Source organism: Coregonus clupeaformis, chromosome 32 (genome assembly GCF_020615455.1).
Source record: "Coregonus clupeaformis isolate EN_2021a chromosome 32, ASM2061545v1, whole genome shotgun sequence".
Taxonomy (NCBI): Eukaryota; Metazoa; Chordata; class Actinopteri; order Salmoniformes; family Salmonidae; genus Coregonus; species Coregonus clupeaformis.
The window spans coordinates 1058664-1083075 of NC_059223.1; the positions used below are offsets into that span (position 1 = coordinate 1058664).

General features: G+C 46.1%; 1 protein-coding gene across 2 annotated transcripts; it reads right to left on the minus strand.

The window, feature by feature from the left end:
• Positions 1-13630: 13630 nt before the first annotated feature.
• LOC123481058 (palmitoyltransferase ZDHHC1-like) lies at positions 13631-22589 on the minus strand. Of its 2 annotated transcripts, none has more exons than XM_045209963.1 (3): positions 22395-22589; positions 18165-18252; positions 13631-14298 (listed from the first exon to the last, which is right to left on the minus strand). In XM_045209963.1, the coding sequence occupies exons 1-3, from the start codon at positions 22461-22463 to the stop codon at positions 13748-13750; spliced, it is 708 nt and encodes a 235-aa protein (XP_045065898.1). In that variant the 5' UTR covers positions 22464-22589; the 3' UTR covers positions 13631-13747. The 2 variants fall into 2 exon arrangements, with proteins under 2 accessions (XP_045065898.1, XP_045065897.1); XM_045209962.1 differs by having other exon boundaries at positions 13631-14301.
• Between the last annotated feature and the right edge of the window lie 1823 nt (positions 22590-24412).

Sequence of the window (24412 nt, forward strand, 5' to 3'; positions counted from 1 at the left end):
GGAGAGAGAGAGATATAGAGAGAGAGAGAGAGGGGAGGTGGGGGGAGAGAGATATAAAGAGAGAGAGGGGGAGGTGGGGGAGAGAGAGATATAAAGAGAGAGAGAGAGGGGAGGGAGGTGGGGAGAGAGAGATATAAAGAGAGAGAGAGGGGAGGTGGGGGGAGAGAGATAAAGAGAGAGAGGAGGTGGGGGGAGAGAGATATAAAGAGAGAGAGGGGAGGTGGGGGGAGAGAGAGATATAAAGAGAGAGAGAGGGGGAGGTGGGGGGAGAGAGAGATATAAAGAGAGAGAGAGGGGGAGGTGGGGAGAGAGAGATATAAAGAGAGAGAGGGGGAGGTAGGGGGAGAGAGAGATATAGAGAGAGAGAGGGGGAGGTGGGGGGAGAGAGAGATATAAAGAGAGAGAGAGGGGGAGGTGGGGGGAGAGAGAGAGATATAAAGAGAGAGAGAGGGGAGGTGGGGGGAGAGAGAGATATAAAGAGAGAGAGGGGGAGGTGGGGGGAGAGAGAGATATAAAGAGAGAGAGAGGGGGAGGTGGGGGGAGAGAGAGATATAAGAGAGAGAGAGGGGGAGGTGGGGGAGAGAGAGATAAAAGAGAGAGAGAGGGGAGGTGGGGGGGAGAGAGATATAAGGAGAGAGAGGGGAGGTGGGGGAGAGAGAGATAAAGAGAGAGAGAGGGAGGTGGGGGGAGAGAGATATAAAGAGAGAGAGGGGGAGGTGGGGGAGAGAGAGATATAAGAGAGAGAGGGGGAGGTGGGGGAGAGAGAGATATAAAGAGAGAGAGGGGGGAGGTGGGGGGAGAGAGATATAAAGAGAGAGAGGGGGGAGGTGGGGGAGAGAGAGATATAAAGAGAGAGAGGGGAGGTGGGGGGGAGAGAGATATAAAGAGAGAGAGAGGGAGGTGGGGGGAGAGAGATATAAAGAGAGAGAGGGGGAGGTGGGGGAGAGAGATATAAAGAGAGAGAGAGGGGAGGTGGGGGGAGAGAGAGATATAAAGAGAGAGAGGGGAGGTGGGGGAGAGAGAGATATAAAGAGAGAGAGAGGAGGGGAGGTGGGGGGGAGAGAGAGATATAAAGAGAGAGAGGGGGGGAGGTGGGGGAGAGAGATATAAAGAGAGAGAGGGGAGGTGGGGGGAGAGAGAGATATAAAGAGAGAGAGAGGGGGGAGGTGGGGGAGAGAGAGATAGAAAGAGAGAGAGAGGGAGGTGGGGGAGAGAGAGATATAAGAGAGAGAGGAGGTGGGGGGGAGAGAGATATAAAGAGAGAGAGAGAGGGGGAGGTGGGGGGAGAGAGAGATATAAAGAGAGAGAGGGGAGGTGGGGGGAGAGAGATATAAAGAGAGAGAGAGGAGGGGAGGTGGGGGGAGAGAGAGATAAAGAGAGAGAGAGGGGAGGTGGGGGAGAGAGAGATAAAGAGAGAGAGAGGGGAGGTGGGGGGAGAGAGATATAAGAGAGAGAGAGAGGGGGAGGTGGGGGGAGAGAGAGATATAAAGAGAGAGAGAGGGGAGGTGGGGGGAGAGAGAGATATAAAGAGAGAGAGAGGGGGAGGTGGGGGGGAGAGATATAAAGAGAGAGAGGGGAGGTGGGGGGAGAGAGAGATATAGAGAGAGAGGGGGAGGTGGGGGAGAGAGAGAGATAGGGGAGGTGGGGGGAGAGAGATATAAAGAGAGAGAGAGGGGGAGGTGGGGGGAGAGAGAGATATAAAGAGAGAGAGAGGGGGAGGTGGGGGGGAGAGAGAGATATAAAGAGAGAGAGAGGGAGGTGGGGGGAGAGAGATATAAAGAGAGAGAGAGGGGGAGGTGGGGGGAGAGAGAGAATAAAGAGAGAGAGAGGGGGAGGTGGGGAGAGAGATAGAGAGAGAGAGGGGGAGGGGGGGGAGAGAGAGATAAAGAGAGAGAGAGAGAGGGAGGTGGGGGAGATAGAGATATAAAGAGAGAGAGAGAGAGAGAGTGGGGGGGAGAGAGAGAGATAAAGAGAGAGAGAGGGGAGGTGGGGGGAGAGAGATAGATAAGAGAGAGAGAGGGGGGAGGTGGGGGAGAGAGATATAAAGAGAGAGAGAGGGGGGGAGAGAGATAAAGAGAGAGAGAGGGGGAGGTGGGGGAGAGAGATATAAAGAGAGAGAGGGGGAGGTGGGGGGAGAGAGATATAAAGAGAGAGAGGGGGAGGTGGGGGGAGAGAGAGATATAAAGAGAGAGAGAGGGGGAGGTGGGGGAGAGAGATATAAAGAGAGAGAGGGGGAGGTGGGGGGAGAGAGATAAAGAGAGAGAGAGGGGAGGTGGGGGGAGAGAGATATAAGAGAGAGAGAGGGGGAGGTGGGGGGAGAGAGATAGAGAGAGAGAGGGGAGGTGGGGGGAGAGAGATATAAAGAGAGAGAGGGGGAGGTGGGGGGAGAGAGAGATATAAAGAGAGAGAGAGGGGGAGGTGGGGGGGAGAGAGAGATATAAAGAGAGAGAGAGGGGAGGTGGGGGGGAGAGAGAGATAAAGAGAGAGAGGGGGAGGTGGGGAGAGAGAGATAAGAGAGAGAGAGGGGGAGGTGGGAGGGAGAGAGAGAGGAGTGGGAGAGAGAGAGAGAGGGAGGTGGGGGGGGAGAGAGAGATATAAAGAGAGAGAGGGGGGAGGTGGGGGAGAGAGAGATATAAAGAGAGAGAGAGGGGGAGGTGGGGGAGAGAGAGATATAAAGAGAGAGAGAGAGGGGGAGGTGGGGGGAGAGAGAGATATAAGAGAGAGAGAGGGGGAGGTGGGGGAGAGAGAGAGAGAATAGAGAGAGAGGAGGTGGGGGAGAGAGATAAAGAGAGAGAGGGGGAGGTGGGGGGAGAGAGATATAAAAGAGAGAGAGAGGGGGGAGGTGGGGGGGAGAGAGAGATATAAAGAGAGAGAGAGGGGAGGTGGGGGAGAGAGAGATATAAAGAGAGAGAGGGGGAGGTGGGGGGAGAGAGAGAGAGAGAGAGGGGAGGTGGGGGAGAGAGATAAAGAGAGAGGGGGGGAGGTGGGGGAGAGAGAGATAAAGAGAGAGGGGGAGGTGGGGGGGAGAGAGATAAAGAGAGAGAGGGGGAGGTGGGGGGAGAGAGAGATATATAAAGAGAGAGAGAGAGGGGGAGGTGGGGGGGAGAGAGAGATATATAAAGAGAGAGAGAGAGGGGGGAGGTGGGGGGAGAGAGATAAAGAGAGAGAGGGATAGAGAGATGGCTACTGCTATATCAGTCCGCTAATACAGGACTAGTGAAGGCCCAGCAGACTATTTTTATACCTCGTTTATACCTGCCCCTAACATGCCTCCTTCCTCCTGATCTTGACCACATCTTTGCAACTAGCACATAACGTTTTGAGAACCGGATGTATCTTAGAGCTTGGTGAGAGTGTGGTCGTCCTATAGTTATTTTGCAAACAACCTTCCCACAACGTTCTGGGAATGGTGTAGGATAGTTGCTTGGCTTTAGAACATCCTCAGCACATTTAAGGAATATAAAAAATATTTAAAAAAACATAATTTTCTTAGAATTTCATTACTTTAACAGAACATTTCCTAAAAGTTCAAACATGGTTACATTTAATTTCACATTGGGAATGTTCTCAAACAGTTCAGAGAATATTTAGGAACAACGTTCTTCTGTGGGAATTTCAATACTTTAGCATAACGTTTCCATGGTTCTATTTAAAGTCATGTTCTCTATTGTTTCGAGAACGTTAAGAAAACTTTCCATAAAAACCACAAGAAAACGTAGGTAACAGTCAGAGAACATTCTAAGAATGTTATTTAAAAACATTTACAAACCGTTCTCAGCATCAACAAAACTCTCTCTATCTTCTATCTTGTTAAGTGTGTTCATGTGTGTTGGCCGTTTGAATCTCACTGACGCTGTGCCACAATACATGTGCTTGGAATTCAAAACAGTTAACCCTAAAATTGGCGAGCAGTGTTATTAAAAGTCTTATTGAAACGTTATCAGAACATTATTTAATTACCTTAAAATAACCTACAATTTCCGTTCTCAGAACGTTAATAAAACCTCCCAGGAAAACTTTCAGGGAACCATAGTAGAACGTTCTCATTACCTCCCTGAAACCTAAAAATGTACGTTCCCAGAACCGGGAGAAATGTTCACTTCCGTTCTCAGAACAAAAACGTTCAGTTTTACGGGTCAGGAAACTTATGGATTCGTTCTCAGAACCAAAAAACGTACATTCCCACAACTTCCAAGGAACCAAATGTGCGAGCTGGGTTGTCCGTTTACACTTATAAGATCTAATCACAATCAGAATGTGGACAAGATCAGGACAAAGGATGCATGTTACAACCAGGTATAAGTGTGGCTAGAGAGAGAGAGAGAGAGAGAGAGAGAGAGAGAGAGAGAGAGAGAGAGAGAGAGAGAGAGAGAGAGAGAGAGAGAGAGAGAGACCTTTCTGTAGTGACAGGTTGATCTTACTATGAATAAATACCTGGGGCCGATACTGTCCAGGGCCCGGTTTCCTAAAAGCATCTTAAGGCTATGTTCATCGTTTAAACCATTGAGCACCAATAAGGTGGGGCACTGGAGGTTGGTGGCACCTTAATTGGGGAGGACGGGCTGGTGGTAACGTCTGGAGCAGAACGTGTGGAACGGTTTCAGATACACCAAACACATGGTTTCCATTTGCTCCGTTCCATTATTATGAGCCGTCCTCCCCTCACCAGCCGCCACTGGTCGAACCTGCCGGTTCAAAGTGGGGGAAAAAGCATCTACTTAATTTTTTTCCGATAGAAATAACTGCATTATCCGTGCACTGTAATTGATCAATTAATAAGAGCTATTGATAAGAGCTAGGTAAATTAGTTATCCGTTTGGAGGAGGGGATTGTAAATACACATAGCAATTCACCCTTCCCCAAGCCCCGCCCCCCTTGGTTACTGTTGCAACATTTTCCCAGGAAGCCCAAATCCCCATTCAACCACTGGCGAAATCCCCTCACAATAATCTCAAACTGTGTTTTTACTACACAATGAAATTAAACACAGACTACTCCTTGCTAATCAGGAAACTATTGGGTATGTTGTGGTGGACTGTCATTACAATTGCTTCACGGGAACCTGGTCAAATGATGTTTGTGGTCTGGCTAGCCACTGAATGGCTCTGAATTCACTGTCAGCATGCAGTCAAAGCTATAACCACTTTTGGAGCTAACTAGCGCTCTCAAATTGTATCCTGATGTCGACAGCAGATGGGAGTTGTATTCATAACATTGGTAACTTAAGCTAGCTAAAATACATTTTTGAGAAGTGGCTAGCTAGCTAGCGTTAGCAACATTTGGTGGTCAATGAGAAAGAGCTAGCTACCCAGCTGAGCTAGCAAACAATGTAACAAAAGTATAATTTAGGATTTGAAAAATACTCCATCAACAGGCTATGCATTGCAGGAATCACAGTAGCAAGTACTCCTGGTGCACTGTTAAATGATTTAGCTATTGAACAAAAACAATTGTATGAAAACTCTGTTTTTGCCATATCCCTCACTGGCTCTCATGCGATTTAAACGGGAGCTTTCCTTATGATCCATGGAGACCAATGTTAAACCAGTCATATGGAAGCAAACTGAAAATCATATCAACATGAGTCATGCGCGCTAGTTAGACACAGCTGTAGAGGGCCGTTACGCATTACATTTTTGTCATTTAGCAGACGCTCTTATCCAGAGCGATTTACAGGAGCAATTAGGGTTAAGTGCACAAGGGCACATCGACAGATTTTTCACCTAGTCGGCTCAGGGATTAGAACCAGCGACCTTTCGGTTACTGGCACTACGCTCTTAACCACTAAGCTACCTGCCGCCCCGTTAGGGTCCGATTCAGACTTACTGTAGGAAATGCACACCTTTCCTACGCACTTCTCAGTAGTTGGTATTCAAACTTACCTTATGCAGGTGCTTAACGGGCTTTGCAGGCGTAGTTCCCCTGTGTGTGCTGAATACATTTTAATCAACCACTGAAAACCTTCCCACTTGCTGGCCAACAGATCTTCTCATGGAGTTTGCATTCAATAGGGTTTTCAGTACATTTATCTAAAGTCATCCCTTTAAATACAGTGCACCTTTCATTAGAATTTAGTTGACAGACTCACTAGAATACATAGAGAGAATGGGTTCAGAATATAGGGATCAATGAAAGACAGCCATCTTGTTGACTGTTATTGTAGGCTATAGAGGCAACACGTTGAAGAAATAGACAGCCATCTTGTTGACTGTTATTGTAGGCTATAGAGGCAACACGTTGAAGAAATAGACAGCCATCTTGGTGACTGTTATTGTAGGTTATAGAGGCAACACGTTGAAGAAATAGACAGCCATCTTGGTGACTGTTATGATAGGCTATAGAGGCAACACGTTGAAGAAATAGACAGCCATCTTGGTGACTGTTATGATAGGCTATAGAGGCAACACGTTGAAGAAATAGACAGCCATCTTGGTGACTGTTATGATAGGCTATAGAGGCAACACGTTGAAGAAATAGACAGCCATCTTGTTGACTGTTATTGTAGGCTATAGAGGCAACACGTTGAAGAAATAGACAGCCATCTTGGTGACTGTTATTGTAGGCTATAGAGGCAACACGTTGAAGAAATAGACAGCCATCTTGGTGACTGTTATGATAGGCTATAGAGGCAACACGTTGAAGAAATAGACAGCCATCTTGGTGACTGTTATGATAGGCTATAGAGGCAACACGTTGAAGAAATAGACAGCCATCTTGGTGACTGTTATGATAGGCTATAGAGGCAACACGTTGAAGAAATAGACAGCCATCTTGGTGACTGTTATGATAGGCTATAGAGGCAACACGTTGAAGAAATAGACAGCCATCTTGGTGACTGTTATGATAGGCTATAGAGGCAACACGTTGAAGAAATAGACAGCCATCTTGGTGACTGTTATGATAGGCTATAGAGGCAACACGTTGAAGAAATAGACAGCCATCTTGGTGACTGTTATGATAGGCTATAGAGGCAACACGTTGAAGAAATAGACAGCCATCTTGGTGACTGTTATGATAGGCTATAGAGGCAACACGTTGAAGAAATAGACAGGTAATCGTATTACTTACGTTGCATGTTTTTGGAGGAGTATGCTGAGAAACAGATTCAACCTTATTAACTCTTGATTCATCCTTAAAAAACGTTGGCCTTGGCCTTGTTGTGTTGGTTAAGGCTGATAGTTCTGTTGTCCTGCAGCTCTGACATGGATCAGTATATTTTGTGTGTGTTGGATGCTTTTTCCACTTGGAACCGCCAGTTTTGCTCAACCTTATTTGTGGTTTCATCGCGCGTAAAGGTGGTGGAATTATGAGGGAATGAAGGGCTCTATTCAATCCGCATCGTGGAAGTTCAGCTTTACAGCGTGATTGAAATTTAAAGGCAGCTTTCCCGCTTTAATGGAGACTGCATTCACAGTAAACGCGGCATATGTCAGCTCAATCGGAAATTACCTGATAGGCTGAGCTGAGGTCACATTCAAAGTGATACGCGGGATCAGCAAAGACACCTGCTCTGACTCAGTCATCAGTTACACAGCCAAGATCATGGATCGTAAAGAACAGAAAGGGGGCCTATAAATGTAGAAAAAGCAACGTTCTACATTGTCGCCTCAATCAAAACGTTCTATTTTCTGGGCGGCTAAAACCATGATTTGGCCAAACCGTAAAGTGCATTATCCTCAGGATCCTTGTAATGAAAGTGTCTACCCGGCCCCTGTGCCTGTGCCCTCGACTGGGGCCTGCTGCTGTGATGAGCGAGCCACTCTCCTCTCCCCCCATGAGCTCGAGAGAAAAGTAGCGTCCTGATCGTATATATAATTTCAAAATGCAATTGCAGGAAAAAACACAGCTTTGGAAGCTTGGCCCCTTGTCCCTGTTGAAGAGAGGATTTGTATTTCTGAACTTTCACTATTCAGCTGAATAAAACACACCGGCCATAGGTCTAATAGGTCTGATAGGTAGTAGGCTACATTACATTTACTGTGAATACATGGCTACTAGCAGTGGGTATTATATTTAGAGTTGACGATCTACTTCACGTGTTTGGAGTTTCCACTTCCTCAGGTGTTGAACCCCAATCTGAGGCTGCTGAGGGGAGGACGGCTCATAATAATGTCTGGAACGGAGTAAATGGAATGGCATCAAACACATGGAAACCATGGAAACCGAAGTATTCAGACCCCTTGACTTTTTTCCACATTTTATTATGTTACAGCCTTATTCTAAAATGTATTAAATTATTTTATTCCCCTCATCAATCTACACACAATACCCCATAATGACAAAGCGAAAACAGGTTTCTAGACATTTTTGCAAATATATATATATATATAAAAAAGGAAATATCACATTTACATAAGTATTCAGACCCTTTACTCAGTACTTTGTTGAAGCACCTTTGGCAACGATTACAGCCTCGCATCTTCTTGGTATGACGCTACAAGCTTCGCACACTTGTATTTGGGGAGTTTCTCCCATTCTTCTCTGCAGATCCTCTCAAGCTCTGTCAGGTTGGATGGGGAGCGTCGCTGCACAGCTATTTTCAGGTCTCTCCAGAGATGTTCGATCGGGTTCAAGTCCGGGCTCTGGCTGGGCCACTCAAGAACATTCAGAGACTTGTCCAAAGCCACTCCTGCGTTGTCTTGGCTGTGTGCTTAGGGTCATTGTCCTGTTGGAAGGTGAACATTCACCCCAGTCTGAGGTCCTGAGCGCTCTGGAGCAGGTTTTCATCAAGGATCTCTCTGTACTTTGCTCTGTTCATCTTTCCCTTGATCCTGACTAGTCTCCCAGTCCCTGCCGCTGAAAAACATCCCCACAGCATGATGTTGCCACTACCATGCTTCACCGTAGGGATGGTGCCAGGTTTCCTCCAGACGTGACGCATGGCATTCAGGCCAGAGTTCAATCTTGGTATCATCAGACCAGAGAATCTTGTTTTAGGTGCCTTTTGGCAAACTCCAAGTGGGCTGTCATGTGCCTTTTACTGAGGAGAAAGTTCTCCCATCTCTACAGAGGAACTCTAGAGCTCTGTCAGAGTGACCATCCGGTTCTTGGTCACCTCCCTGACCAAGGCCCTTCTCCCTCGATTGCTCAGTTTGGCCAGGCGGCCAGCTCAAGGAAGAGTGTTGGTGGTTCCAAACTTCTTCCATTTAAGAATGATGGAGGCCACTGTGTTCTTGGGGACCTTCAATGTTACAGAAATGTTTTGGTACCCTTCCCCAGATCTGTGCCTCGACACAATCCTGTCTCGGTGCTCTACGGACAATTCCTTTGACCTCATGGCTTGGTTTTTGCTCTGACATGCAGTGTGGGACCTTATATAGACAGGCGTGTGCCTTTCCAAATCATGTCCAATCAATTGAATTTACCACAGGTGGACTCCAATCAAGTTGTAGAAACATCTCAAGGATGATCAATGGAAACAGGATGCACCTGAGCTCAATTTCGAGTCTCATAGCAAATACTTATGTAAATAAGGTATTTCTGTTTTTTGCCAAAATGTCTAAAAACCAGTTTTCGCTTCGTCATTATGGGGTATTGTGTGTGCATTGATGAGGAAAAACATTAATTTAATCATTTTTAGAATAAGGCTGTAACGTAACAAAATTTGGAAAAAGGGAAGGGGTCTGAATACTTTCCGAATGCACTGTTTCTGATACCATTCCACCTATTCCGCGCCAGCTATTACTACGAGCCCGTCCTCCCCAATTAAGGTGCCACCAGCCTCCCGTGGTGTACATAAATATTTATGTAATTCAACTATATTGAACAAAAACAAATTCTGAAGTCCTATTTTGACAGTAAAATATAGCAACTATAGTCTAATTGTAAACTCAAAATTCATGACAATCAGTGGATTAGGTTGCACATCAAAATATCTTGAATCATGCATTCCTGCTTGGACGTGTTTGATGAAACAACTTATTTCTTGAATAATTTAATAATTTGTTTATGACGGCTGTGATGTTCTAATGTACTTGTTATTGTATCGTGGCGTAGCGAGAGCAGGACGCAATCGGACCAATAAAAGTCGCACATGACTGTAAGTCGCTTTGGATAAAAGCGTCTGCTAAATGGCATATTATTATTATTAGTATCTTGCAGTTTTATATTTCATTTGATGTCCTCAGGGCACCATTTGAAAAAGAGACCCTGGTCTCAATTGGGCTCCCCTGATTAAAGAAAAGTTCATAAAAAGGTCCTGTTTATTATTGTGGGCATGAAGAAGTGATCAGTAGTGAAGAAGTGATCAGTAGTGAAGTAGTTAACAGTAGTGAAGAAGTGATCAGTAGAAAACAGTAGAACAACTTGAGCTGCTTCAAAGTCTGCATCCCAAATGGCACCCTATTCCCTATTTAGTGCACTACTTTAGACCAGGACCCATAGTGCACTATAAAGGGAATAGGACTCTGTTCCAAAATCGGTGCACTATATCGGGAATAGGGTGCCATTTGGGACTCACCGGTAGACTCTTCTCCATAGGTCGGCTGAAAGAGAACAGCTCAGCATGTGGGAGTGTGTAACTAGGCAACAGACAGACAGACAGACAGACAGACAGACAGACAGACAGACAGACAGTAGTGCTGAGCGATTAGTGCTTTTTGAGGTAGGTTCGGTTTCGGTTCGATTAATAAAAATAATCATGGTTTTCGATTTCGATAATTTTTTAAAATATGAAATGCACTCTGCATTATGTGGGTTGAAGGCTGTAACAACACAGAATAAAACAATTTAGTAAAAGTCCCCTGATGGTAGTGACTGCCCAGTACTGCTTATCACTTACTAAGGTAGCCTAGGGGTTAAGAGCGCTGGGCCAGTAACAGAAAGGTCGCTGGTTCGAATCCCACGCTCTGGATAATAGCGTCTGCTAAATGACTAAAATGTAAATAATTCATTCAGATTACTTTAATAAAATATTTCAGTTGTTGTGTATAGTACATTTGTTTTATTCGACGACTTTATTAATTCATTCCAAGTCGTCATCTCATCTCTATAGAGCAGCTGCCTACGCTGTCTGACTAAATCACTATTTTTAGTAGTTTATTCAAAAGTAAATAAGGCAGACTTTTATGACTGCTGAATCCCAACTATCAATCACATAGATGATGTATTTCCAGGTAGAGATGCCTCACAAAGCAACAGCTGCTCTCTATATCCCCTCAGGAGCGAGCATTTATGGTAGAGCTGCCTCAAAGCTCTCTACCCCTCTCCATTATGTATTATTCTGGCTCTTCTCTCTCTGTGTGTCTGCCCCACGCTAACCTGACGTAGCGGGCCTTTTAGAAACACACATGGTCATTGTAGTTCATTACCATGTTTTCCGCGCTAAATTATGTAGAATATTGGCCTGTTGGAAACTACAACGCCCTACTACATCGGACAGTTCGGGCTTGATCTTGATTCATCTCTGCGCAACGTGCGTATTGAACTCACAGAAGAAGAAAACAAATATCTATACTGAACAAAAATATAAACACAACATGCAACAATTTCAACGATTTTACTGAGTCACAGTTCAAGGAAATCAGCAAATATAAATAAATTCATTTGGCCCTAATCTATGGACTTTACATGACTGGGCAGGGGCACAGCCATGAGTGGGCCTGGGTGGGCATAGGCCCACCCACTTGGCAGCCAGGCCCAGCCAATCAGAATGAGTTTTTCCCCCACAAAAGAGCTTTATTACAGACAGAAATACTCCTCAGGTTTATCAGCTGTCCGGGTGGCTGGTCTCAGATGATCCCGCAGGTGAAGAAGCCGGATGTGGAGGTCCTGGGCTGGCGTGGAAACACGTGGTCTGCGGTTGTGATTCCGGTTGGACGTACTGCCAAATTCTCTAAAACGACGTTGGATACGGCTTATGGTAGAGAAATTAACATTAAATTCTCTGGCCCTCAAAACTTGAGACATCTGTGGCATTGTGTTGTGTGACAAAACGGCACATTTTAGAGTGGCCTTTTATTGTCCCCAGCACAAGGTGCACCTGTGTAATGATCATGCTGTTTAATCAGCTTCTTGATATGCCACACCTGTCAGGTGGATGGATTATCTTGGCAAATGAGAAATGCTCACTAACAGGGATGTAAACAGAATTGTGCACAAAATTTGAGAGAAATAAGCTTTTTGTGCGTATGGGACATTTCTGGGATCTTTTAGCTCATGAAACATGGGACCTACACTTTACATGTTGTGTTTATATTTCTATTCAGTATAAATGGAATTAAAATAATTGAACCGATGTCATCAATTAGTTGTTTAAAAAACAAAAAAATAACAAACATTTTGGTTAATGCTCAGCACTAGCAGACAGCCAGACAGACAGACAGACAGACAGGCAGACAGACAGACAGACAGACAGACAGACAGGCAGGCAGACAGGGAGACAGGCAGGCAGACAGACAGACAGACAGGCAGACAGACAGACAGACAGGGAGACAGACAGGGAGACAGACAGGCAGGGAGACAGACAGGGAGACAGGCAGGCAGACAGACAGACAGGCAGACAGACAGACAGACAGACGACAGGCAGACAGAAAGGCGGTCACCATAGCAGTCAGATGGGTATGCAATAAACAAACTAAAAGACTCACGTAAAAAACATACCAACACGATAAATGGTGTTTCCATGAAAAAGTAATAAAAAATGAAGGTTGACAGGTAACATTTGGTTACAAAGTGTAGACCTGGGAAGGCATAAAGTAAAGGTATCTTACTTCCAGTACAAATCACCAAGGGTTCTTCATTCAGGAATACCTCTCAATAGGAATAAATACTAAAAGCTGTGTGTTTTTCTTCCATGAAGAGAAACATTATGTTGAGCAATGCTCCAGAATAGATCAAGTGATTATTAAACCAGAAGACGTGAACACAGGTAACATATAGCATTGTGGGGGTTATAATCATATAGGATGCGTTCCAAATGGCACACTATTTAGCTATATGGGCCATTGGTCAAAAGTAGTGCACTAGATAGGAAACAGGGTGCCATTGAGGACGTAGTCATAGTTGAATAGTGGAGACTGTGGTAGTAAGACACTGCCAGCCAGAACAGAACAGACAGTCCCCTCCATTCTGTTCTGCTGAGTTAGTTAGTTAGTTTGCATAGGTTGTGTCAACACTCAATGCTCCATCAGGGATTGTCTCTCTCTGTATCAAAAGCAGTGTATCCTAGTCATCAAGGTAGCAATGTGACAGTCAGCCAGCCAGTCAATCAGACAGCCAGTTAGTCAGCCAGACAGCCAGTCAGTTACACAGCCAGCCAGCCAGCCAGTAAGACAGTCAGTTACACAGCCAGCCAGCCAGCCAGCCAGTAAGACAGTCAGTTACACAGCCAGCCAGCCAGCCAGCCAGCCAGCCAGCCAGCCAGCCAGTAAGACAGTCAGTTACACAGCCAGCCAGCCAGCCAGCCAGTAAGACAGTCAGTTACACAGCCAGCCAGCCAGCCAGCCAGCCAGCCAGTCAGTTACACAGCCAGCCAGCCAGCCAGCCAGCCAGCCAGTAAGACAGCTAGCCAGACAGCCAGCCAGACAGCCAGCCAGCCAGTAAGACAGCCAGCCAGTTACACAGCCAGCCAGCCAGCCAGCCAGTAAGACAGCCAGCCAGTTACACAGCCAGCCAGCCAGCCAGCCAGCCAGCCAGCCAGCCAGCCAGCCAGTCAGACAGCCAGTCAGTTACACAGCCAGCCCTCCAGAACCAGGACCCAGTGGTGGGCCCAGCCCAGGGTGCAGTGGTCGATCCTGGGGGAGCTAGTCTAGGCCAGTGGGGTGCCTGCCCTGGAGCTGGGCCCAGGACCAGACTGCTCCAGGCCTCTCCTGCTGGCCTGCCTGCTGCTGTGTTTGTCCTCCCGGTGCTCGGCTCCCCCCGGCTGTCCACTACTCCTACTAACATACACCGTAGGAGGCTGGGCGGCCATCTCAAACCTCTGCTCCCCCCCTCCCCACGTCCTGCTGCTGTGTGTGGAGGCCTTCCTCTTGGTCCGGGGCTGGGGCTGGGGCGAGGGATGGGCTTGGACTGCAGGCAGCAGTAGAGAGCGTTGAGAAGACGATCCAGCAGCAGCGGTCGAGGCGGTCGTACCCATAGACGTCCCGGCCATGGCGGATGTGCCCAGTCGTGCCAGCGCCACGGGGATCTCTTCCAGGGACTCTGCAGAGTCAGAGTGATACTCAGCAGGGGGCCCGGCGGGCAGCACGGGGCCAGACTGGAGGGAGGCCCGGAGGGGGAAGGCAGGGAAGGGGAGGTGCTGGCTCAGGGAGCTGGACAGGTGGGACACGGACGTGGGGACTGGAGTTACACTGCAGGGGTCTACTGGAGAAGAGAGGAGGAGAGGAGGAGGACAGAGAGGAGAGGAGGAGGACAGGAAAGGGACAGACATTCACATCACAGAGCTGCTACTCAATGTACATGACCGTAGAAATAGAATCAATAGAACAGGTTTCCAACCTCTCACCAATGGCGATTTGACCGGTAAACTCAACTCATGGGTACACTAAAAAATGGCTGTCCAGTCAACCCATTATGGCATCGTTGACTTGAATGAGGAAGCCTGTTCTACTCATTCTAGTTCTGTAGTATGACCCCGTTATAATGCCTTAGAATCCTCTCATAATGACTGGGGCTAAATAACAGCCAGTTTGAGACTGTTGACAATTCTATACATAGAGAGAGAGAGACAACATATGAAGCCTTGCTATAAGACATTATAAAGGCTCATACATGCTTATAACAAGTTGTTTTGTGTGGGGTGTGTATTACTATTGTCGTGGATACCTGATTTACCCACAAGTCCCCACAAAGATAGTAAAACAAGGAAGATTCTCCCTTCTGGAGACATTTCCCAGGTCCCTACGAGGACAAAGGCTATTTTAGGGTTAGGGGTTACAATTAGGGTTAGGGGTTAAGGTTAGGGGTTAAGGTTAGGGTTATGGTTAGGGGTTAAGGTTAGGGTTAGGGGTTAAGGTTAGGGTTAGGGGTTAAGGTTAGGGTTAGGGGTTAAGGTTAGGGGTTAAGGTTAGGGTTAGGGGTTACAATTAGGGTTAGGGGTTAAGGTTAGGGTTAGGGGTTAAGGCTAGGGTTAGGGGTTACAATTAGGGTTAGGGGTTAAGGTTAGGGTTAGGGGTTAAGGCTAGGGTTAGGGGTTAAGGTTAGGGTTAGGGGTTAAGGTTAGGGTTAGGGGTTAAGGTTAGGGTTAGGGGTTACAATTAGGGTTAGGGGTTAAGGTTAGGGTTAGGGGTTAAGGTTAGGGTTAAGGGTTAAGGTTAGGGGTTAAGGTTAGGGTTAGGGGTTAAGGTTAGGGGTTAAGATTAGGGTTAGGGGTTAAGGTTAGGGTTAGGGGTTAAGATTAGGGTTAGGGGTTAAGGTTAGGGTTAGGGGTTAAGGTTAGGGGTTAAGGTTAGGGTTAGGTTTAGAGGTTAATCCATAAGAGTCTAAACCCTGTGGGGGGTCAACTAAGCTATATGGAATTGTTTTAAGAAGGTCACACCAAGGATCATTTTGCTATTTGATTTCCAATTTTAAGACCCCTTGAAGTATCCCCCCCAAAAAAAAATAATAATAATAATTTGGCCTTACTGCTATTAAACCATACAAACACATGGAACAACAGATTCACTACATGAAACAACAGATAGTCCCCCTCAAAAAATCTAAAGAAAGTTTGTTCTGAAGTGTTTATCTTATATCTGAGAGATATAAGCAAGATCAGGAAACTTTTTTTTTAATAAATTTTTTTGACATGTATTTAACCCCTTATTTTTGGCACTAAACAGTCCCCATACAGTGAGGGGAAAAAGTATTTGATCCCCTGCTGATTTTGTACGTTTTCCCACTGACAAAGAAATGATCAGTCTATAATTTTAATGGTAGGTTTATTTGAACAGTGAGAGACAAAGAAATCCAGAAAAACGCATGTCAAAAATGTTATAAATTGATTTGCATTTTAATGAGGGAAATAAGTATTTGACACCCTCTCAATCAGAAAGATTTCTGGCTCCCAGGTGTCTTTTATACAGGTAACGAGCTGAGACTAGGAGCACACTCTTAAAGGGAGTGCTCCTAATCTCAGTTTGTTACCTGTATAAAAGACACTTGTCCACAGAAGCAATCAATCAATCAGATTCCAAATTCTCCACCATGGCCAAGACCAAAGAGCTCTCCAAGATTGTCAGGGACAAGATTGTAGACCTACACAAGGCTGGAATGGGCTACAAGACCATCGCCAAGCAGCTTGGTGAGAAGGTGACAACAGTTGGTGCGATTATTCGCAAATGGAAGAAACACAAAAGAACTGTCAATCTCCCTCGGCCTGGGGCTCCATGCAAGATCTCACCTCGTGGAGTTGCAATGATCATGAGAACGGTGAGGAATCAGCCCAGAACTACACGGGAGGATCTTGTCAATGATCTCAAGGCAGCTGGGACCATAGTCACCAAGAAAACAATTGGTAACACACTACGCCGTGAAGGACTGAAATCCTGCAGCGCCCGCAGGGTCCCCCTGCTCAAGAAAGCACATATATAGGCCCGTCTGAAGTTTGCCAATGAACATCTGAATGATTCAGAGGAGAACTGGGTGAAACTGTAGTAGTCAGATGAGACCAAAATGGAGCTCTTTGGCATCAACTCAACTCGCCGTGTTTGGAAGAGGAGGAATGTTGCCTATGACCCCAAGAACACCATCCCCACCGTCAAACATGGAGGTGGAAACATTATGCTTTGGGGGTGTTTTTCTGCTAAGGGGACAGGACAACTTCACCGCATCAAAGGGACGATGGATGGGGCCATGTACCGTCAAATCTTGGGTGAGAACCTCCTTCCCTCAGCCAGGGCATTGAAAATGGGTCGTGGATGGGTATTCCAGCATGACATTGACCCAAAACACACGGCCAAGGCAACAAAGGAGTGGCTCAAGAAGAGGGCACATTAAGGTCCTGGAGTGGCCTAGCCAGTCTCCAGACCTTAATCCCATAGAAAATCTGTGGAGGGAGCTGAAGGTTCGAGTTGCAAACATCAGCCTCAAAACCTTAATGACTTGGAGAAGATCTGCAAAGAGGAGTGGGACAAAATCCCTCCTGAGATGTGTGCAAACCTGGTGGCCAACTACAAGAAACGTCTGACCTCTGTGATTGCCAACAAGGGTTTTGCCACCAAGTACTAAGTCATGTTTTGCAGAGGGGTCAAATACTTATTTCCCTCATTAAAATGCAAATCAATTTATAACATTTTTGACATGCGTTTTTCAGGATTTCTTTGTTGTTGTTATTCTGTCTCTCACTGTTCAAATAAACCTACCATTAAAATTATAGACTGATCATGTCTTTGTCAGTGGGCAAACGTACAAAATCAGCAGGGGATCAAATACTTTTTTCCCTCACAGTATATATTTCCATTCATTTTTTCAACTGGTACCGGGGAACCTTCAGAAGGGTCTTGTGAGGACTGTGGGTGTCCTGGAGCAAAACAACTGACATGTACGTGTTTGTGAGAGTCTCACCTTTCCACAGAGGGGTCATATCAGTGTGTAGCCCAAACCGTTCGGACGCTACAGACAGAAGATGGCAGATTGGCTGTACCGACTTCAGACAAGTCCCAAGACCCTTGCGGGAGAACACCATCGTGTTCGTGAGAGTCTCACCTTTCCACAGAGGGGTACTAGTTAGTAGGCCAAACCGTTCGAGGGGTACTAGTTAGTAGGCCAAACCGTTCGAGGGGTACTAGTTAGTAGGCCAAACCGTTCGAGGGGTACTAGTTAGTAGGCCAAACCGTTCGGATGCTACAGACAATTTTGTGAGAAGACTGATTTTCGCTCTAGACTTCCCCTCATGGTCTGACAAACACCGCTCTGGCTCTGTCACCTTTCACCGCAGATGAAGTGGGAATAGACAGAGTGGATTGAGACCCAATGCAAAAAAACAGATATCTCTATCTTAAACTTGTGGATTTGGAAGGGGATAAAAAAATATATGCTAATTAGATTTCCGTGGGGGTTAAGGTTAGGGTTAAGGTTACAATTAGGGTTAGGGGTTAGGTTCAGGGGTTAAGGTTAGAGTTAGGGTTAGAATTAGGGTTAGGTTTAAGGTTAGCGGATAAGGTTAGGGAAAATAGGATTTTGAATGGAAATCAATTTTAGGTGCCCACAAGGATAGTAAAACCTAAAACGGTGTGTGGTCTGACCAGGTTCTGGGCCTCTGTTGCTGCTGGTCTCAGTGGAACGGTCGTTGATCCCCTCCGCTGGCTCTTTGTGGACTTTCTTCTTCTTCTTCTGCAAACACACACATGGTTCACACGATGGTCAAAGAGCAGGATACGTCATTCAGTATGAAGGATGTTGGCTATAGCTTTGTTTCCATGATTGGCTTCAGTTCTTACCCTTGTTTATGTCTTCTCTCACACATAGTGTGTGTGTGTGTGTGTGTGTGTGTGTGTGTGTGTGTGTGTGTGTGCTAGTGTGTAACACACCCTGTCTTAGCCCTGTATGGTGTCACTCGGGGTACATACTGTACCAGTCAAAAGTTTGGACACACCTACTCATTCAAGGGTTATCTTTAATTTTGTACTATTTTCTACATTGTAGAATAATAGTGAAGACATCAAAACTATGAAATAACACATATGGAATCATGTAGTAACCAAAAAAGTGTTAAACCAAATCAAAATATATTTTAGATGTTAGATTCTTCAAAGTAGCCACCCTTTGCCTTGATGACAGCTTTGTACACTCTTGGCATTCTCCCAACCAGCTTCATGAGTAATGCTTTTCCAACAGTGTTGATGGAGTTCCCACATATGCTGAGCAGTTGTTGGCTGCTTTTCCTTCACTCTGCGGTCCAACTCATCCCAAACCATCTCAATTGGGTTGAGATCGGGGGATTGTGGAGGCCAGGTCATCTGATGCAGCACTCCATCACTCTCCTTCTTGGTCAAATAGCCCTTACACAGCCTGGAGGTGTGTTGGGTCATTGTCCTGTTGAAAAACAAATGATAGTCCCACTAAGCCCAAACCAGATGGGATGGGGTATCACTGCAGAATGCTGTGGTAGCCATGCTGGTTAAGTGTGCCTTGAATTCTAAATAAATCACAGACAGTGTCACCAGCAAAGCACCCCAACACCATCACACCTCCTCCTCCATGCTTCATGGTGGGAACCACTCATGTGGAGATCATCCGTTCACCTACTCTGCGTCTCACAAAGACACGGCGGTTGGAACCAAAAATCTCAAATTTGGACTCATCAGACCAAAGGACAGATTTCCGCTGGTCTAATGTCCATTGCTCATGTTTCTTGGCCCAAGCAAGTCTCTTTTTCTTATTGGTGTCCTTTAGTAGTGTTTTTTTTGCAGCAATTAGACCATGAAGGCCTGATTCACACAGTCCACTCTGAACAGTTGATGTTGAGATGTGTCTGTTGAACTCTGTGAAGCATTTATCTGGGCTGCAATTTCTGAGGCTGGTAACTCTAATTAACTTTTCCTCTGCAGTAGAGGTATCTCTGGGTCTTCCTTTCCTGTGGCGGTCCTCATGAGAGCCAGTTTCATCATAGCGGTTGATGGTTTTTGCGACTGCACTTGAAGAAACTTTAAAAGTTCTTGAAATGTTCCGGATTGACTGACCTTCATGTCTTAAAGTAATGATGGACTGTTGTTTCTCTTTGCTTATTTGAGCTGTTCTTGCCATAATATGGACTTGGTCTTTTACCAAATAGGGTTATCTTCTATATACCACCCCTACTGATTGGCTCGCACGCATTAAGAAGGAAATACATTCCACAAATTAACTTTTAAGAAGGCACACCTGTTAATTGAAATGCATTCAGGTGACTACCTCATGAAGCTGGTTGAGAAAATGCCAAGAGTGTGCAAAGCTTTCATCAAGGCAAAGAAGAATCTCAAATCTCAAATATATTTAGATTTTTGTAACACTTTTTTGGATACTACATGATTCCGTATGTGTTATTTCATAGTTTTGATGTCTTCACTATTATTCTACAATGTAGAAAATAGTAAAAAATAAAGAAAAACCCTTGAATGAGTAGGTGTGTCCAAACTTTTGACTGGTACTGTATGCGTGTGTACCTATATATGTTTGTGTGGTCGGGGTGCTGTCCTGTGCTCAGTAGAGACGGTGTGTGTGTGTGTGTGTGTGTGTGTGTGTGTGTGTGTACCTGGATGTGTTTTCGTGTTGCTGTCCTGTGCTCAGTAGAGACGGGTGTGTGTGTGTGTGTGTGTGTGTGTGTGTACCTGGATGTGTTTTCGTGTTGCTGTCCTGTGCTCAGTAGAGACGGTGTGTGTGTGTGTACCTGGATGTGTTTTCGTGTTGCTGTCCTGTGCTCAGTAGAGACGGTGTGTGTGTGTGTGTGTGTGTGTGTGTGTGTACCTGGATGTGTTTTCGTGTTGCTGTCCTGTGCTCAGTAGAGACGGGTGTGTGTGTGTGTGTGTGTGTACCTGGATGTGTTTTCGTGTTGCTGTCCTGTGCTCAGTAGAGACGGTGTGTGTGTGTGTGTGTGTGTGTGTGTGTGTGTGTGTGTGTGTGTGTGTACCTGGATGTGTTTTCGTGTTGCTGTCCTGTGCTCAGTAGAGACGGTGTGTGTGTGTGTGTGTGTGTACCTGGATGTGTTTTCGTGTTGCTGTCCTGAGCTCAGTAGAGACGGTGTGTGTGTGTGTGTGTGTGTACCTGGATGTGTTTTCGTGTTGCTGTCCTGAGCTCAGTAGAGACGGTGTGTGTGTGTGTGTGTACCTGGATGTGTTTTCGTGTTGCTGTCCTGAGCTCAGTAGAGACGGTGTGTGTGTGTGTGTGTGTGTGTGTACCTGGATGTGTTTTCGTGTTGCTGTCCTGTGCTCAGTAGAGACGGTGTGTGTGTGTGTGTGTGTGTGTGTGTGTACCTGGATGTGTTTTCGTGTTGCTGTCCTGTGCTCAGTAGAGACGGTGTGTGTGTACCTGGATGTGTTTTCGTGTTGCTGTCCTGAGCTCAGTAGAGACGGTGTGTGTGTGTGTGTGTGTGTGTGTGTGTGTGTACCTGGATGTGTTTTCGTGTTGCTGTCCTGAGCTCAGTAGAGACGGTGTGTGTGTACCTGGATGTGTTTTCGTGTTGCTGTCCTGAGCTCAGTAGAGACGGTGTGTGTGTGTGTGTGTGTGTGTGTGTACCTGGATGTGTTTTCGTGTTGCTGTCCTGAGCTCAGTAGAGACGGTGGGTGTGTGTGTGTGTGTACCTGGATGTGTTTTCGTGTTGCTGTCCTGAGCTCAGTAGAGACGGTGGGTGTGTGTGTGTGTGTACCTGGATGTGTTTTCGTGTTGCTGTCCTGTGCTCAGTAGAGACGGTGGGTGTGTGTGTGTGTGTGTGTGTGTGTGTGTACCTGGATGTGTTTTCGTGTTGCTGTCCTGAGCTCAGTAGAGACGGTGGGTGTGTGTGTGTGTGTACCTGGATGTGTTTTCGTGTTGCTGTCCTGAGCTCAGTAGAGACGGTGTGTGTGTGTGTGTGTGTGTACCTGGATGTGTTTTCGTGTTGCTGTCCTGAGCTCAGTAGAGACGGTGTGTGTGTACCTGGATGTGTTTTCGTGTTGCTGTCCTGAGCTCAGTAGAGACGGTGTGTGTGTACCTGGATGTGTTTTCGTGTTGCTGTCCTGAGCTCAGTAGAGACGGTGTGTGTGTACCTGGATGTGTTTTCGTGTTGCTGTCCTGAGCTCAGTAGAGACGGTGTGTGTGTACCTGGATGTGTTTTCGTGTTGCTGTCCTGAGCTCAGTAGAGACGGTGTGTGTGTGTGTGTGTACCTGGATGTGTTTTCGTGTTGCTGTCCTGTGCTCAGTAGAGACGGTGTGTGTGTGTGTGTGTACCTGGATGTGTTTTCGTGTTGCTGTCCTGAGCTCAGTAGAGACGGTGTGTGTGTACCTGGATGTGTTTTCGTGTTGCTGTCCTGAGCTCAGTAGAGACGGTGTGTGTGTGTGTGTGTGTGTACCTGGATGTGTTTTTCGTGTTGCTGTCCTGAGCTCAGTAGAGACGGTGTGTGTGTGTGTGCGTGTACCTGGATGTGTTTTCGTGTTGCTGTCCTGAGCTCAGTAGAGACGGTGTGTGTGTACCTGGATGTGTTTTCGTGTTGCTGTCCTGAGCTCAGTAGAGACGGTGTGTTTGTACCTGGATGTGTTTTCGTGTTGCTGTCCTGAGCTCAGTAGAGACGGTGTGTGTACCTGGATGTGTTTTTCGTGTTGCTGTCCTGAGCTCAGTAGAGACGGTGTGTGTGTACCTGGATGTGTTTTCGTGTTGCTGTCCTGAGCTCAGTAGAGATGGTGTGTGTGTGTGTGTGTGTACCTGGATGTGTTTTCGTGTTGCTGTCCTGAGCTCAGTAGAGACGGTGTGTGTGTGTGTGTGTGTGTGTGTGTGTGTGTGTGTGTGTGCGTGTGTGTGTGTGTACCTGGATGTGTTTTCGTGTTGCTGTCCTGAGCTCAGTGGAGACGGTGGGTAACTGTTCCTCTTCAACCATCCTGCTGGATGAACTATGTACTCTGCCGTTGCCATAGTACCTGACACGCAACCCACAACACAGACAGGCAAGTCACAACACCCACTACAGCAGTCACCTCTCACTGCCAACTGGGCCAAGGACAGAGACAAAGTAGTAAAAGTATTTAGTCAGCCACCAATTGTGCAAGTTCTCCCACTTAAAAAGATGAGAGAGGCCTGTAATTTTCATCATAGGTACACGTCAACTATGACAGACAAATTGAGAAACAAAAATCCAGAAAATCACATTGTAGGATTTTTAATGAATTTATTTGCAAATTATGGTGGAAAATAAGTATTTGGTCACCTACAAACAAGCAAGATTTCTGGCTCTCACAGACCTGTAACTTCTTCATTAAGAGGCTCCTCTGTCCTCCACTCGTTACCTGTATTAATGGCACCTGTTTAAACTTGTTATCAGTATAAAAGACACCTGTCCACAACCTCAAACAGTCACACTCCAAACTCCACTATGGCCAAGACCAAAGAGTTGTCAAAGGACACCAGAAACAAAATTGTAGACCTGCACCAGGCTGGGAAGACTGAATCTGCAATAGGTAAGCAGCTTGGTTTGAAGAAATCAACTGTGGGAGCAATTATTAGGAAATGGAAGACATACAAGACCACTGATAATCTCCCCTCGATCTGGGGCTCCACGCAAGATCTCACCCCGTGGGGTCAAAATGATCACAAGAACGGTGAGTAAAAATCCCAGAACCACACGGGGGGACCTAGTGAATGACCTGCAGAGAGCTGGGACCAAAGTAACAAAGCCTACCATCAGTAACACACTACGCCGCCAGGGACTCAAATCCTGCAGTGCCAGACGTGTCCCCCCTGCTTAAGCCAGTACATGTCCAGGCCCGTCTGAAGTTTGCTAGAGTGCATTTGGATGATCCAGAAGAGGATTGGGAGAATGTCATATGGTCAGATGAAACCAAAATATAACTTTTTGGTAAAAACTAAACTTGTCGTGTTTGGAGGACAAAGAATGCTGAGTTGCATCCAAAGAACACCATACCTACTGTGAAGCATGGGGGTGGAAACATCATGCTTTGGGGCTGTTTTTCTGCAAAGGGACCAGGACGACTGATCCGTGTAAAGGAAAGAATGAATGGGGCCATGTATCGTGAGATTTTGAGTGAAAACCTCCTTCCATCAGCAAGGGCATTGAAGATGAAACGTGGCTGGGTCTTTCAGCATGACAATGATCCCAAGCACACCGCCCGGGCAACCGAAGGAGTGGCTTCGTAAGAAGCATTTCAAGGTCCTGGAGTGGCCTAGCCAGTCTCCAGATCTCAACCCCATAGAAAATCTTTGGAGGGGGGAGTTGAAAGTCCGTGTTGCCCAGCGACAGCCCCAAAACATCATTGCTCTAGAGGAGATCTGCATGGAGGAATGGGCCAAAATACCAGCAACAGTGTGTGAAAACCTTGTGAAGACTTACAGAAAACGTTTGACCTGTGTCATTGCCAACAAAGGGTATATAACAAAGTATTGAGAAACTTTTGTTATTGACCAAATACTTATTTTCCACCATAATTTGCAAATAAATTCATAGAAAATCCTACAATGTGATTTTCTGGATTTCTTTTTCTCCTTTTGTCTGTCATAGTTGACGTGTACCTATGATGAAAATTACAGGCCTCTCTAATTTTTTTAAGTGGGAGAACTTGCACAATTGGTGGCTGACTAAATCCTTTTTTCCCCACTGTACATCATTTACAAACGAAGCATTTGTGTTTAGTGAGTCCACCAGATCAGAGGCAGTAGGGATGACCAGGGATGTTCTCTTGATAAGTGTGTGAATTGGACCATTTCCCCATCAAAATGTAAAGTAGTAAGAGTAAAAAGTACATTATTTTCTTTAGGAAGTAAGTAAAAGTTGGCAAAAAATTAATAGTAAAGTAGAGACACCCCCAAAAACGA

Excerpts from the sequence above, each read along its gene's own strand:
- LOC123481058 (XM_045209962.1), bottom strand. The coding sequence starts at position 22,463 with ATGGTTGAAGAGGAACAGTTACCCACCGTCTCCACTGAGCTCAGGACA. Across the intron at positions 18,253-22,394 it reads CAACACGAAAACACATCCAG|AAGAAGAAGAAGAAAGTCCA; the intron begins GTACACACACAC and ends GTGTGTTTGCAG. Across the intron at positions 14,302-18,164 it reads CAACAGAGGCCCAGAACCTG|TAGACCCCTGCAGTGTAACT; the intron begins GTCAGACCACAC and ends TCTCTTCTCCAG.